This window comes from Salminus brasiliensis, chromosome 7 (assembly GCF_030463535.1).
Source record: "Salminus brasiliensis chromosome 7, fSalBra1.hap2, whole genome shotgun sequence".
Taxonomy (NCBI): Eukaryota; Metazoa; Chordata; class Actinopteri; order Characiformes; family Bryconidae; genus Salminus; species Salminus brasiliensis.
In genome coordinates, this window is record NC_132884.1 from 8,194,491 (window position 1) to 8,209,941 (window position 15,451).

At 41.0% G+C, this 15,451-nt stretch overlaps 1 protein-coding gene across 5 annotated transcripts in view; it reads right to left on the reverse strand.

The window, feature by feature from the left end:
* The window catches only part of adam23a (ADAM metallopeptidase domain 23a), a 37,876-nt gene that overhangs the window by 6,699 nt on the left and 15,726 nt on the right, over positions 1 to 15,451 (reverse strand). For 3 of the 5 annotated variants that reach the window (XR_011979926.1, XM_072683696.1, XM_072683694.1), the window contains exons 16-26: positions 13,522 to 13,593; positions 12,023 to 12,109; positions 11,623 to 11,703; positions 8,702 to 8,752; positions 8,079 to 8,129; positions 7,906 to 7,969; positions 7,685 to 7,790; positions 6,097 to 6,216; positions 5,372 to 5,540; positions 3,062 to 3,173; positions 517 to 607 (exon numbers count right to left, since the gene is read on the reverse strand). Coding sequence is in view for 4 of the 5 variants with exons in the window: in XM_072683696.1 (XP_072539797.1) it covers positions 517 to 607; positions 3,062 to 3,173; positions 5,372 to 5,540; positions 6,097 to 6,216; positions 7,685 to 7,790; positions 7,906 to 7,969; positions 8,079 to 8,129; positions 8,702 to 8,752; positions 11,623 to 11,703; positions 12,023 to 12,109; positions 13,522 to 13,593 (1,004 nt within the window). In the remaining variant the exon portion in view is untranslated. The other 2 variants (XM_072683695.1, XM_072683697.1) reach the window with 2 other exon arrangements.

The window sequence follows — 15,451 nt, forward strand, 5'->3', positions numbered from 1 at the left end:
GTCTGTCAGACGCTTAACCAATCTCGAATGTTTTGTGGAAGACAATACTCCTCAGTTACATATTGACTGATAATAAAATCTGTTTTTTTTATTAATTTCCAAATCAATATTGAAAATCAGTCTATATTTACAATGCTATACGACACCTTGTCCTAGAATTAGAAATCTGCAAAGGATCTTAATTATGATTTTAATAGTGAAAAACAAGATTCAGTGAAATATTACTTGAATTGTATGTTATCAATGAACATTGAATTATTAATTGATTAATTTCAACTAACTGTTAATAATAATGGTCACCTGTATTGGTAATTCCGTTTAGGCTACCTATAATTTGCTAAGTTGAACCCAATTGCTGTGTTTGTGACAGAAAGTGTCCAAACATCTGTCTGTAGCAGGAGCTCAGGCCCTGATGTGTGAGTGTGTGCTGTTGCTGTGCATGTGTGTATACTTGTGTGTGTGTGTTAGCCTGTTCCAGGCAGGCAGGCAGTAAGAAGCATGCGGTGTGGCTCTTACTTAAATCCCCATCCCGTCCCCCCCAGCACTATGGCTGCCATCAGGATGGCCCCCGCGATGGAGCCTATGATAAGGTTGGTGGCGCTAGGACCTGCAGAGGGGCATGATGGGAGAGAGACATGACGTAAGCTGTGTAGGGCAGGACACACAGCACGCAAGGCTTGTACACATGAAATGCAAGAAGCTGTAAGATCCTCCTTCGGCTGCTTGGATTTGCATGGCTGCTGCAGCAATGGCTTGGTATGTTTGTCAGCGGTTCCTGCATGAGGGGGCCAGAGTGATAGAGACTTGGTGTGTATATGAAGCCATGAGAGGTTAATAATAGGAAAGCTCCAGCATTTGTCAACCTAATGTCCATTTGCCGCATCTGTAGCATACGGCTGATTGCCACAGACAGTAATTTTATGAGTGCTTAGTAAAAGAGGAGAAAACCTGGTTACTTGAAACACACTTATATAAAAAAAGCCTGCAAGCAGGTGTTGAAACATCTGCCCGTTGACTTCTAAGTGCTGTTTTAGTCAACAAGGCAACTACAACAGGGAACGTGGGATGTGAGGGTGCTGCAGCTGCTAAAAAGAACTGAAAAAGATTAGTCTAAGCACAGTCGAGATGTACATCAACCAGCCAGAACATTAAAGCCACTAATGGGGAAATTAATAACATTGGTTAGCTGGTTACAATTGCATCTGTCAAGGGCGGGATCTGCATGTTAGGCAGTGATTGAACAGTCCGTTTTCAAATGTGATGTGTTGGAAGCAGGAAAATGTAAAAGCCTAAGAATCGGAGCCACTGTGACAAGGGCCACATTGTGATAGCTAGAGCACAGGAAGAACTGGTCGATTGTTCCTGGTATGCAGCGGTCAGGACTTACCAAAACTGCTCCAACAGAAGGAAAACAGGGGAAACCATCAACAAGATCACGGGCGCCCAAGACTCACTGATGCGATCCATAGAGGCCCCATCAAAAGGTCTGGCTCTCACATGACCGGCCCACGAGGCTAATTCCTGAAACTTCCTAATGCACAGTCCACGACTGGGCTACTGCCTGGGAAGGCCCCCACTGGGAAGAACGAGTTTGGGAGGGGGCGGGATGATATAGTTGCATTAAAGAAGGCAATAAAGGTCAGGTTTTAGATGGCAGTGTGTGTTAATGAAACGTTTCTTGTTTGATGAGCAAAAGTGTAAGAATTATGTTTTTTTCTTTGTAAGTGTGATATTCTATTGGCATATTTATGTGAATTTGGAATTTCTACACAAGTATTTGGGGTGTAGAAGAATTTGAGGGCACATTTGGTGGTACATTGATGAAAAGCCGAATGATTATAATTGTTGTTAATTAAAAAACACCAGTCCAGCATCTACAAGGAAACATCTACAGCATCTACAATTGCATCTACAAAGGAAAACACGGACATAATTGTATGTGGTAATCAACAATTTGACACACATGCTGCGGATGCAGATTAGGTTGAAAAACACTGGAACATCCCTTTAAGGATGACTGATCACTGGTATACTCTGACAAAATGCTGAAGTTGTCCGGTGGGCCGTGCAGGAATCACCAAACTGCATTTCTATCATTGGAGTTTGGCACGAAGTGAACAAAATCATAAAAAAAGAAACAGCTAAACAGCTAAGGCACATATCAACACTGCCGGGGGCCCCGACGAGACCACTCTCACACGTACATACACACACACACGCGAACTGAGCGGTTGACAAACAAATACACTCCTAAAAGAACTCTCTTGCGCTCTCTTAACCCGAGTACAGTGCCGTGTCTGTAGAGGCTCTACACAGGGTGTGGCTTTTGCCTGTTTAGAAAGCAGCATCGTCACACTTCAAGTCAGCTGCTTCGCTCCAGAATGGTTCCCTACGTCACTGTTTATCTTCCCTCGCGTTCTTCCGTTTGGTTTTTTCGTGTGCGTAAATGCCCCACATGGACCAGTAAGGAGAGCACTGCAACACTGCGTAACACAGAGTAATAATGGGCATATTCATAGTGATTACAGTCAAGGAAAGGGGGAGAAATAAATGATATTTACTGATCGATCCAGCAGGTTTACACAACACCGATCAATCACATGGCACTGTCACGACAACCACTACGGACGGAAGAAAGAAAGAAAAAAAAAAAGCCACTGGGAGGACACACTTACACACACGCACACAAGGGATCACAGCATCTCCCGCTTGCTGGGGGAGTGGCGTTGAAAGGGATGAGAAGTGCTTACTCTATTCCCCACCCAGTGCCTCCAAAAATCACCCCCAGGGCCAGAATGGTCCCTGCCACTGCCCCTATCAGCCTGTTAGTGGCCACGCTCACTGCGCAGAGGAAATAGGGGGTGATTCAGCAGAGAAAAGGTAAGATGAGGCCCCATGCTAAGAATGTATATGCACAAATATCTTGTACAAGTCCAGGGGCTAGTCATGGGCAAGCCCTGTGTATGTGGATGTGCGTCTATATAATCTATATTTGGGTACAACAGGTGCTGATGGTGTTTGTGTGGAATGGAAAAAAGGCAAGAGAGAAGAGGTCACGAACCCTTAGGACCCTCGTCTTCAACAACAGGGGGCTCTTTTGGTGGGTCGTGCATGCTGCAGTCTGTTCCCGCCCAGGTGGAGTCGCAGGTGCAGGTGGCTTCGTTATTGCACACCTAAGAGCAAGCAAGAAATACAGCAAAAGTGGAGAGAAAAAAATAACGACATTAGCAAGTCGGCCAGATTTATGATTGTAACGGGTGGAAGTTATAAGTTTGCAGAATGCTACTTTCTAAATGTACCGTGGCCACCAAAAAGTTTAGTGATCCTGTTGTTAAAGAGTTGGCAACTTACAATATGTACAGTGGGCTATTTACATCTTATTCAGAGCGACTTACACGGTTACTTGTATTACACAGGTGGGTCAACATAGTGTTTGTGTATTGTCAAGGACTCTCTACAGGGTAGAAAGCAGCCAATTTGAGTTTTTTTGGCCTTCCTAAGTCAACAAGGCAGCTAGGGAAGGCATTGGGAAGGTTGCCCTATACCGCAAACCACACAGTTTGGTGACCCTGCTGTTTCACTATAACTAAAGCTGGTATTTAACTCGAATAAGGTGTGCCTGGAAAATCACTAAACTGTGCAGAACTCTGGCCCTCGGGGACTAAAGTTCTAGGAGTTCTCCACCCCCTACAAGAACAAATAAGAGTGTTTATTAGTAATATAATAAAATAAGGATTGATTAAAGATTCTTTATCATATTAATTAGAGAGGCTATTTGAAAACATACTTATATATCCTAGTCATTTTGTTACATCATGCTTTATTGTATTATTGCTTAATAAACACATCTGAATTGAATTTTTATTTTTTCTGGTGGGTGAATTTTAAGCAAGCTTTGGGATCAGAGATTTTTTACTTAACCTGGCAACCCTGTCTATTAGAAAAGCCATTGCAAGGTGGAGCAAACCAACCCTTGGGATCGGAGTGAGATGGGAGTTAACAGCAGTCCAGGATAGTGATCATGTATTATGTATATGGGGTAATAATGAACTCTGAAACCTAATAAAGAAAGAACCTAACTACTGACCTCGTTTCCCAGGCTGTTATCAGATATCTGCAACAGGCTGGCGGATTAGCATAGCAGCTGTTTAGTGCCTCACGATCGCTAATACATGGCCACTCATCAGAGTGAGGAAAATGGAAATTAAGAAACATCAAAAACACGTTGTGAAGAATAGTGTGGGCTTTCACAAAGCTTGCTAAAATACACTGGTGAACAAAACAGAAAGCATCCATAAACATGAGTGCAGCTATAATTGAATATCATTTAGCTGAGGGGAAGTTTAGGCAGGAGGTAAGGAAGGAGTGTATTCTGTTTCAGCTCAAGAATATACAGGATCTAACGTAATTTGGAGCCCTAATTAAATGAATTACCAGAGTAATGCACAAAACGAAATGGAGCAACAAGAGAATAGGGAAAGTGGAGCTGGACAGTTTCCTTCCAGCAGGCAAAATGGGTTAGTATGGTCCGCAGGGAGATTAGACCAGACTAACAGGAGATTTGGTTTTGTTTAGGGCAATACTACTGCCCAAAGTGTTTATAGAATAAAGATATAGATAGATAATGTTTTCCTTTTAAATGTTTAATAGCGCAAAATAAATGATATAAAACCCAATTTGAAAACCCGGTTTTTCTTGTCAAACCTTGTTCCTTGAGTTTCTTGAGGAACTTTTTGAGGTTCAAACTGTGGAGGAAAGTTTGAAACCTATTAAGGTGCGTTGGTGAACTTTCAAGAAAAGTTTTTTAGAAGAAAAAGATTCCTTGAAGCAAATTTAGAGGTTCCTCCACAGTTCCTAAAAGGATTTTATGCTTCTAATGGCTACAATATTTATAAGACGCACCTGACCATTAGAAGGATGAACGATGCCCTGCTGTAATGGGGCAAAGTGAGAAGAAATCGCAAAAGACACAGTGGTTCAATTCATTAATGATTAATTCATATAATATTTAACAGATGAATCAATTGTAGAAGTCACTGTTAGTGGACGCCCTTAATGCCATTAATTATGCCAAAAAGCTAACTGGCCCAGGGCCAATTAGAAATTAAATATTCCTGCAGTGTTTTCTAATGTAATTTTTTTCCTTTTCCCAAAATTTGGCACTGCCAACTAACCCACCCATTTGTAACTCCCCTAGCACTAGCAATGCTTGCGATACTAAAAGGGGAAAGGACTTCTCCGATACATGCAAAGCTATCCATAACCTCTTATCATTCTGCCTCTGATGCGGCAAGCGTCAGTCTTTTCTAGTCAGCTCTTGTGTTTGTCCTCTTTGTGATCTTTAGGTGTTTTTGATGATGCATTGACTTACGCCGTGTGCAGAGCAAACACGTCCATCAGGCCCTGAAGGACAGGCTGTGACGTTGAGGGAGGAGATGGGCAGACACTTCCGGTCAAGGCACATCATGGAGGGGCCACATGGTGTCCCGTCCTCCACATAACCCAGATCAGTGTCATCATCCAGGAGCACACGGCCGCCACTGACAGTGGGGGTGAGAAGAGATTAATTTGTGAAAAGAAAAAAGGGAAGACAGTGAGGAATGTGAGGTGATAGGCCGAGAGAGATTACAGAAGGAGACAAAAAGACACAGTGAGTTCAAGATTCTTTTTTTTCCTGGTTTCCTGTTTTTTTTTTCCTTAAAACAAACTATACATATGTATACAGAAGAAATCATGACCTGAGAGACATATAAGAGACCACATGATAAGGGCTGTAAATACTACTGTTGAGGGGTGAAATTGCAGTTGGGCAACCAAACTAACAGTATGCAACAGGCCCTGAAGTTCAGGGTTTTCTGATGGCTAGGGGGAACACAACATAGCAGTGGGTTATCTATCCATGTCTGTAGATCTAAAGTGGTTGCAAAATTTCCAAACCCCCAACCCCAACACACCTGGTTCCAATCCTCCCTAGTGCTCCTGAAGACTTTAGTCAGCTCCATAAGCTATGCCATATTTGGTCTGTAACAAAGCAGGCCTGCAGATCTCCAGTAGTACAGTGAGATATCGCAGTTTCAGAGACGCAGGACACCTCACCTGCAGTCTACCAGTCGTCCCTGATGGTTGAACGTGGTGGGGGTGATGTCACCTTTCAGAGTCCCAATCCTAGGGTTTCTGCCGATGTTGGTGCACAAAAGGTACCCACAGAACACATCACTGGTGAGGGAGACAAAGCAAAACAGAACGTTGGCTTGGTGTGAAAATCTAAACCTCTAGTTTTGTTTGCACAAGGTCCAAGTCAGACAGCTCATATTTTTGTCTGTCTCTTTGTGCTGTTAGTCGAGACTGGAGCAGAACTCTGGACCGTCAGGGGGGTCACAGAGGACTGGTTTGAGAACAATTCAGCTAAAAATGAGTCCTGCAGCACAATCCCCCCCGTATGTGGGATTAAAGAGGAATTCCACCAATGTAAATACAGTACTTTTGTGTGTTTTGTGTAAAATTTAGAAACTTACACTACACAAACTTACACATAGCTAATATTTAATGTGATATATATTAACTGATTAGCTGCATTTCAAAGTGTAAGCTGCAGGTGAGGTAAGTTGTATTGCTTGGCCGCCGATTCACAGAAGGTTAGGACCCTTTGTATACAGCCTAGAAATGCAGCCTATGGCAAAAGCAAAAAAAAAAAAGAAAGCAAAGTTTCACGCCAAAATTGCAAGAGGTGGGACCTTTCTGATGATGTCACCACGCAGCCTGGTTCGACTGTTCAATCTGTATGAGCATTAGGCTACTAAGAAGAGGTCTTCATAGGACAGTCCTACCGAGGTCCCGCCCTACTTAGGCTGCAGCCAAGGCTTTGGAATCCAGCTTGTGACTTGTGATAATGGAAAACTTTTCTTTTCATTTTTAAAACTTGTGAAATTTCTATTCCTCTAATTGAAATAGGAACACATTTGATATGTGGGTGTTAAGTGAAGGGTTCAAGTTTAAATAGTAAACACAAAGCATAACTATACACTCTTCAAAAACTGCAGAGAGAACGGTCTAGAGAACCTACTATCCGTTCTCCAAACTAAAGCTACAGTTTAGTATCACCAAAGTCCCTAAAAGCAAGTTTGTTCCCTCAGCGGCCGTCTTTGCAACCCCACCGGGCAGTTATTTCAAGTCATACCAGACCAGACATACTGGAGCCATGTTAGCGTTGTCATTGGTCAGGGGAATGCTGACGTAAACCCGCTTTTAGGGCCGCCCATTCCACATAGGAGATGCAATACTGTTGCAGACAATACAGCAGACATTTATTAGCCTTTAAAAGATATAGAAGATGTCATCAGACCTACTTTGTACATTTACATTAGGGGCCCTGAGGAGCGAGATTAATTAACTTAATTACAGAAAAAAACATTTCAGTTTTACGTTTTACTTTATTCAATCCAGTCCTATGACATTTGGACCAAGACAAGCTGTCCAACCTAAAAATGTACCTCAAATATATGACCAAATTAGTACACTTAGCTAAAAAAGACGGTCAAATATGGCATATTTCAAGTAGGACAGCAAAGTTCTGCCTGCTTAAAACTGAAGCACATTTTATTTAAATGATGACTTCAGTGCGTGTTCAGGTTGTGCCCTGCGCATAATGATAATGACCAAAGAATGACAATGGATTTAAACTGACTGTTTGCTGCAGGGGAGCCACTTCTCTCCATCTATCCCACAGTTTCCTTTCTCTGTCCCCTCTGTGTTCAGCTTCTCGTAGCAGTGCTTCTCCGAGCCCCCTGCCTCTGAGAGAGAGACAAAGAGAGAGCGCGAAATACAGAGGAGGTTACATTGCGTTACAGTGGCGTGGTCAGTAACTGCATTTTACTGTGACTGATCCTGTCGTCCGTGTTAGCTCACTTGGACCCCAGATGTACTTGCACTGGCTGTCCCTGGTCTTGCATTCACCACCATAGCAACGGCCCTGAAACAAAAGATGCAGGGAGAGGAAGGCAGATACAATTGAGACTGAAACACCTGCAGTGTTTGTGTTGTTCTCCGATATGCGGACACTATAAAGCTGAAAGCCTCACCTGGTTAATCTGACAGGAGTAGCCGTCCTGCTTATGGAGGTTAGAAGGACACTGTAAAAATAATAATAATAATAATAAGAAGACATCTTCAGTTGCGCTTTGTATGTTCCGTGAGGATCCAGCTTCCTCACATGGAGATGTGATTATGAAACGGTTCAAGATTTGAGATGCTGTAGGTGCATGACACTAAATACTCCTACGGGGGTTCCCGTGAGACTGCAGACCTGTAGTCTAATGCTACTGCTGATCCACTTCTTAAAATGTTTAATTAAAACTAATGTTGCAGCCAGTCTAGCAAGAATCAAGCTAAATCAAGCTGAGCTCAGCTGATCCCCTACAGCCTAAATGATTTGCCCTTGAGGTTTTAGGAAGGTTAACTGTCAGTTAATTCAGTTGTATTTTCATTTTTGTGGCCAGGTCTGCATGATTATTTTTTTACTTTTCAAAAGACTACATATGTTGGCTTCATATGTTGATTAGAAAGCGACTAGCTAGCTATTAACTGTAATCTGCATTAAATCTGTATAGTATCTGCTTAACATGACACTCACATGGTCACAGTGTTCATCAGTAATAACTGGAATGGATTGTTAGATGCAGGGAGAGGAAGGCAGACGCCTCACCTGGTTAATCTGACAGGGGTAGCCATCCTGCTTATGAAGGTTAGGAGGACACTGTAGAAAAAAGAAGAAGAAGAAGACATCTTCAGTTGCGCTCTGTATGTTACCTAAGGATCCAGCTTCCTCACATGGAGACGTGATTATGAAACATAGTCCAGACTGGCAAATATCTGTTCCTGATTTCTGCAGTTATCTGATTATTCAAGTGGTAATGTAAACAGCATAAATAGATCAGAGCAGGGTCTAGAAATTCGATAGATAGATTTTAGCTCATTAATCGGATTTCTCAGTGCATGCATACTCTTGCCTGGAGTATTTTTTAGATTTTAGCAATCTACGACAAGAAGTTCAGGTTTTGACATTTACATCACGTCTCACTCTGTAAGATTTTTGCCTGCTTGTAAAGCAGAACTCTGATTACTGCCTGACACATGTAAACCCAGATTGGTCACAATATCTGATTACTTAAATGCATGTAAATGCATCGATTGGATTACTGACAAAATCTGATAAAAACTTTCTGCAGTTATTGGATTAGGAAGTGCATGGAAACGCACTCAGTGACTGCATTAGAAGATCTCATCTTCAGTCTCATCATCAGTAAACACCAGTGACCCAGTTCCATTGCCAGCCATACAGGCCCATGTTACATCAGTGCCTCCACCATGTTTGGCAGTTGATGTGGAATACTTAATGATGTGGATAATTAACCTTTCATTTTCCTATCCCTTCTCAGGCATCTTGGTTTAAAAGAATCTTGAAAATCTGTTCTTGGTTTAACAATTAATGTTTTACAAAAAAATCAACCTGTGGAGATTAACTGACATCCAGAAATAATATGGGAATTATGGTCATTTAGCCTATTAACTTCATTTGCATTTATGGCATTTATCTAACGCTCTTATCCAGATACTCATATTACAGAGGGGGACCTCTGTAGTGTTAGTCCTTGCCCAAGGACTCTTGGTGTAGCGCAGGCTTCACCCTACCCTCTTTATTCCCAAAAACATGAAGCAAGAATGAAACCTGTCTGTAAGATGTGTCCCAAATAACACACTCCTATATTTTATATACTACACTAATGAACTAAACATTAAACTACTAGTGATGAGGCACTCTTTTTACATGCTGTTAAGAGTCGTAGTAAGCGGTTTGGGACACAGCCTACAAGAATGCAAATGGCGTGTTGTCCTTATCCTAATTATATCCTAATTATTTAATGATCATTATCGTTTTACATAAGCTGTGCATTAATATAAGGGATTTCTCTACATGTGTTGTGCCTCTTCCATCTGGTAAACCACCTGCTCCCATGCACGACGATAAATACTCCCACGGGGGTTCCCGCAAGACTGCAGACCTGTAGTCTAATGCTACTGCTGATCCACTTCCTATAATGCTTAATTAAAACTAATGTTGCAGCCAGCCTAGCAAGAATCAAGCTAAGTCAAGCTGAGCTCAGCTGATCCCCTACAGCCTAAATGATTTGCCCTTGAGGTTTTAGGAAGGTTAACTGTTAGTTCATTTGTATTTTCATTTTTGTGGCCAGGTCTGCATGATTTTTTTGTATGTATCTTTTCAAAAGACTACATATGTTGGCTTCATATGTTGATTAGAAAGTGCTTAGCCACAGAGAATGACTTAGCTAGCTAGCTATTAACTGTAATCTGCATTAAATCTGCATAGTATCTGCTTAACATGACACTCAGGTGGTCACAGTGTTCATCAGTAATAACTGGAATGGATTGTTAATTAATGGAAATGGGAACTTCTGTCATTTCTGTATTCATGAGGTCATAATAACACACAGCACACTTTGACTTTTTGTCAAATTTTGTAATATTGTAACAACATTAAAAAAATAAATGTAATTAAATTAAACTGAATTTAATTTCCACTACAGTCTCATAAGCCCTGCAATGCTATTAAGTACATCTAGGGGTTGGGAAACCCTAGTCTAAGGCATAGGTATGTGGGTGTGCATAAAGGGTGAAAAATAAATACATTTTAAACTCTCTTATTTTTACAATTTAAATACACCATATGGACAAAAGTATTGGGACACTTGCTCATTCCTTTTTTCTTCCAAAATCAAGGGTTCTGAAGAAGCACTGTTAATAGGATTTGACTGCATTCAGTGTCAAGTGGATTTGTGAGGTCAGGTTGTTGGATAATCACCGCTCCAACTCATCCCAAAAGGACTGGGTGGCGCAACAACCATCATTCCACAGAATACAGTTCCACTGGTCCACATTTCTATGCTGGGGGGCTTTATACCCATCTAGTCTATGCCAGCTCTATAACAACCCCGAAAAAACTGTTCTGATAAGTGCAATATCGATGACACTAGCTAGTGGGCAGTATGGCGACATTTATAATCACTGTAATAAATGACGCCACACTACATAACATGCTTTTGTGAATCTCATTGTTAAAGGTGTAAGAAGAAGCTTTGAAGGTTCTTCATTTTGAAAAGTGAAAGAAAGAAAGTGAAAGAAAAGGTGCTTGCCATTAGGCATTACGGTGTCAATAGGTTCATGTTTATCTGCTCCAGAGAGTCCTATTCTATTAGCAGTACTTCTCTACGGGGATTAGACATGCTGTGTGTGTGCATTTGCACATCTGTGTCAGCACTGCAACTTGCAAATGCAAGTAGCCGAATCATCTAATTTAGCGTCACATGAGATGTCATTTCTGAAATGCATTCCACCTTTTTTTATACGTCATAAAAATTGCCCATGGTTATTTCAGTACCTCTGCAGCCTTTTGAGTACCAACCAAAAAGACTGGAGCTTTCTGTGTGTGTTTGTGTGTGAAAGGGAGCGAGAACAGAGAAAGAGAGATAGAGAAAGAGAGAGAGAGAAAGAAAGAGAGAGAGAGAGAGAGAGAGAGAGAGAGAGAGAGAGAGAGAGGGCAGCAGTAACCTGTCCCGAGTCTCCTGAGCAACTCTCTGAAATATCACAGTCATTCACAGCATAGCGGCAGCTGTACCCCCGTGGAATTAACTGAGGAATAGAAAAGAAGGGGGAGAGTGAGAGAGAGGGAGAGAGATGAGAGAAGACAGAGCTGGCAGAGCCAGTGCCTTTTAATATTACATTACTTTTCTTTTTTTAGGCTTTCTGAGCTGCACGAGCAAGACTGACGAAGGATGAAAATGTACTGCTTTCAGTTCATCCATCCTTAAAAAAGGACTGTCCGGATTAAAAATAGACAGCCTGCCTGTGTAATACAATTCAGGCTAGAATGCACAAGAAACATAATAAAAATCCCACTAATACTTCGCTATGTAAATGAAACTTTATGGAATAAGACTCGTGACTTTACCAGGCAGGTGCTGTTACAACATGGCCCGTCACTGCAGTGAGCACCATTAGACAGAGAGCACTTCTTACAGCAGTCTTTATAGCATTCCTACAACAGCAAAAAGCACACAAACACAAACCAGCTCTAGAACAACACTGCATATACAGTTATTGAAAGTGCAATATCTATGACTCTAGTTAGTGGGCAGTACGGTAACATTTCTTAATTACTGTGATAACTTACACCACACTACATAACATGCTTTTCAGTAAAGTTTCTTGAGGAATGTTCGGAGGTTCTTCAATTTGGAGGAAACATATGGAGGAAGCATCTAAGGTGGATTGAGGAACCTTCAAGAAAAGATTTTAGAAGAAAAGGTTCCTTGAAGGTTCATCAAAGTAGAGCTGGGCAATATGACCATATTTTATTGTATTGTGATCAATAATTAGCTGCAGGTTTCATTACTAATAGTGTAATTAGACTGATTTAATTAAATGAAGTGCAACAGATGTTGAGTATAAATCTGTCTCTGATTACACGTATTGTAATAAATATTGTGTATCGCGAAAAACGTCTTTAAATATCGTGATATAGAATTTTACCAGCCCTACATCAAAGCACCTTGGATGTTCCTGCAGAGTTTCAAAATAAAGAACCCCTAAAGATTTCTTAAGGACCTTATTCTTTTAACAGTATATTGTATATGACAGTAGTTAAAGCAGCATTATGCAGAAATTGGTATTTCTTGTTCCTGGGCTCCCTCTACAGTGGAATTCACACTTGGTAATATGCCTTATACACGTATTTCTGGACAAGCTGAGAAATATAGAACAGTCACTGCCAGTGATAGAATCATGTGGAGTGAGGCCGTAGAGTAATGGCCTTACACAAATATGATTTGTGAGCATTGTCCTGCCCACTTGAACGGAGTTACACAGTGCAATTTCTAGTGTGTAGAGTCCGGAATAGCAATGATAAAGATGCTAAACTCCTAAGATGCTAAAGTCAGTGGAGCATCAACATAGTTTTTAAGCTGTTGTTGTAAGGCAAAATGCTACATAATGCTACTTTAAAGGGCTGTATCATAAAAAACAGAATGTTCCTAGTTTAACTCTGAATAAAGAAATATGAAGCAATATAGAAATATATAAATACAGCCAATAGTTGGAAAATAAGATGCAAAAACAGCCATTTCTCTGATGATCTCCGTCTCTTAGTCAAGCCTATTTATACTGCAGTTCTCAGGAGTGCTTCAGCTCTTACCACTTTTTCTATTAGGCACAATACAGGGCAGCCAACCAGAATAGAGGCTAATCAATCACATACCATGACTTAATACTTTTGCCATGTCACCGACCTCTAACATCAGTGACATTTCTAACACACTCTGAAGATGCAGAAGATCAAAATACACCAATACACACATGCAGATGTAAAATATCTATTACATGCACTAAGAGTAGACGGTACTAATGATAAATGGCAGTAATGGTAATGATAATAATGGTCTGTGAACTCACCATCCTGGCTCCGCAGTCACACTCCTCTCCCACCTCCACATATCCATTGCCACACTCTGTAGCTTCAAAAAGCTGCCAACACACACAACACTCTCTTTATGACCTATAAATAAAGACCTTAAACAAGAGCTTACAAGAGAAAAGAGTGAACAAGAGTGTTCTTGAACGTTTAATAGGGTTGCAAGATATAGACAAAATAACAGTACTGCAACTGAGACTCAGATAGGGCTTGAAATATTGCAAAAACACAACGAATTAACAACAACGACAATAAACATGACATGCTTTGTTCTACAAAATCTTTTTTTTTACAAGGGTGGTGACAGAACCACAGATCTAAAGCATTTCACTTATGCCCTAGAATGTTATTCTGTATTTAACTTGCTTAAGTTGAATAATAAGAGTTGAGTACATGGAAGTACATGACATGCACGAGCCTAAATTCTAAAGCCTAAAACTCACTGAATGGGTGAAGCACTGCTCAGAGAAAGGAGGAGTGACCTCTAGACCTCTAGCTAGCTAAATGGACACCACGCTGACTGGACACAGGGAGGACAGCAACACTAACCAGTAAGTACACTGAAATAATTACATTTTTGTTTTACAATGTTCTTCTAACAGTACTAAAACAAAGCTATGCTAGGCTTTGGAAAGGCAAATGGAAAATCAGCCTGTTTCATTCTAAGGTAGAATAACAGGGTGGTAAATAGGCTTGTGACTATGCATCACTGCATCTGAGCATTTTTCACCCCAACCAAAGTCACATATTTACTATTTTCACATCTAACAACAACTAAAAATAATAAATGCATTCTATGGCACCTTTAAAATGATTCCTCACAGAAAGTCGTTCAATTATGTGGTAAATGAATTAGCTGTGAGATCCCTGAGAAATGCTGTACATCTGCTTGTATCTCAGCTGTTGTTGTGATAAGGTTTCTAACTTATTACTCCACAGTCATTAACTTAGCCATAGATGTCACAGATGCCACATGACAAGATCTCTCAGCAAACACACAATGTTGTCGCGACAGTGTTTATGTTCTTACAACGATGCTGCAACACTGTCCAAGGTTTTCCCAACAACGCTGCCGCAACGTGGTCACAACCTCATCATTCTTTAAAACTGTCTCTTGGTCATAAGAAAGATTTGAAATTCCAATCATGTTCCATTATCCATTTTTAATTCATTTTAGTTACAGTGTTGTGGGCACCAAAACAATAACCATATAAGGTGGGTTTCTGCACGTATAAATAAGTGAGCGCGCCAGTCAGTTGTAGAACAGTGCAAAACAATCCTCATGGGCAAAGAACACAATGTGACTGATGTCCAAAAGGGCATGATAATAGGGTAGCAGGCAGCATTTTGAAAACAGATAACTTGGGGGATATTCTAGAGCCGCCGTAGTGAAGGTGCATCGGGAATGGACTTCTCGCACATTGTGTACCTCCCAACGGCATAACAGTGGTGCCCCGCGGGTCATTAATGCCAACGAGAACGACAACTCCAGCGAGATGGTACAGAACAATCAACGCACCACTGTGGACCAGTTAACCCTTATAATGAGCACCTTCCTTCACCTAATACAGTCCATGCCACGACGGGTGAGTCACCCATCTGAGCCGAGGGTGGTTATTCCTCCAACTTTACTGGTGTTTTTGGACAGCTTGTATAATCATATCATATTTTCATAGTCCTCTGGTCCCTAATCACCACCATGATAAAAAGAGCTGAATCTTTGAGACGGTTCTCTAGAATTATGCATTTTACATCACATCACTTGGTACGGCTTTGTTTACATCTCAACGATTTAATTATGCGGAAAATTAGTGACCTGGTCCAAGATAATGTACATTTGCTGGATTGCATGAACACACTGATTCAACCTAACGCCCACAGAACACTCATTTGGAACTGTAATTGGTCAAG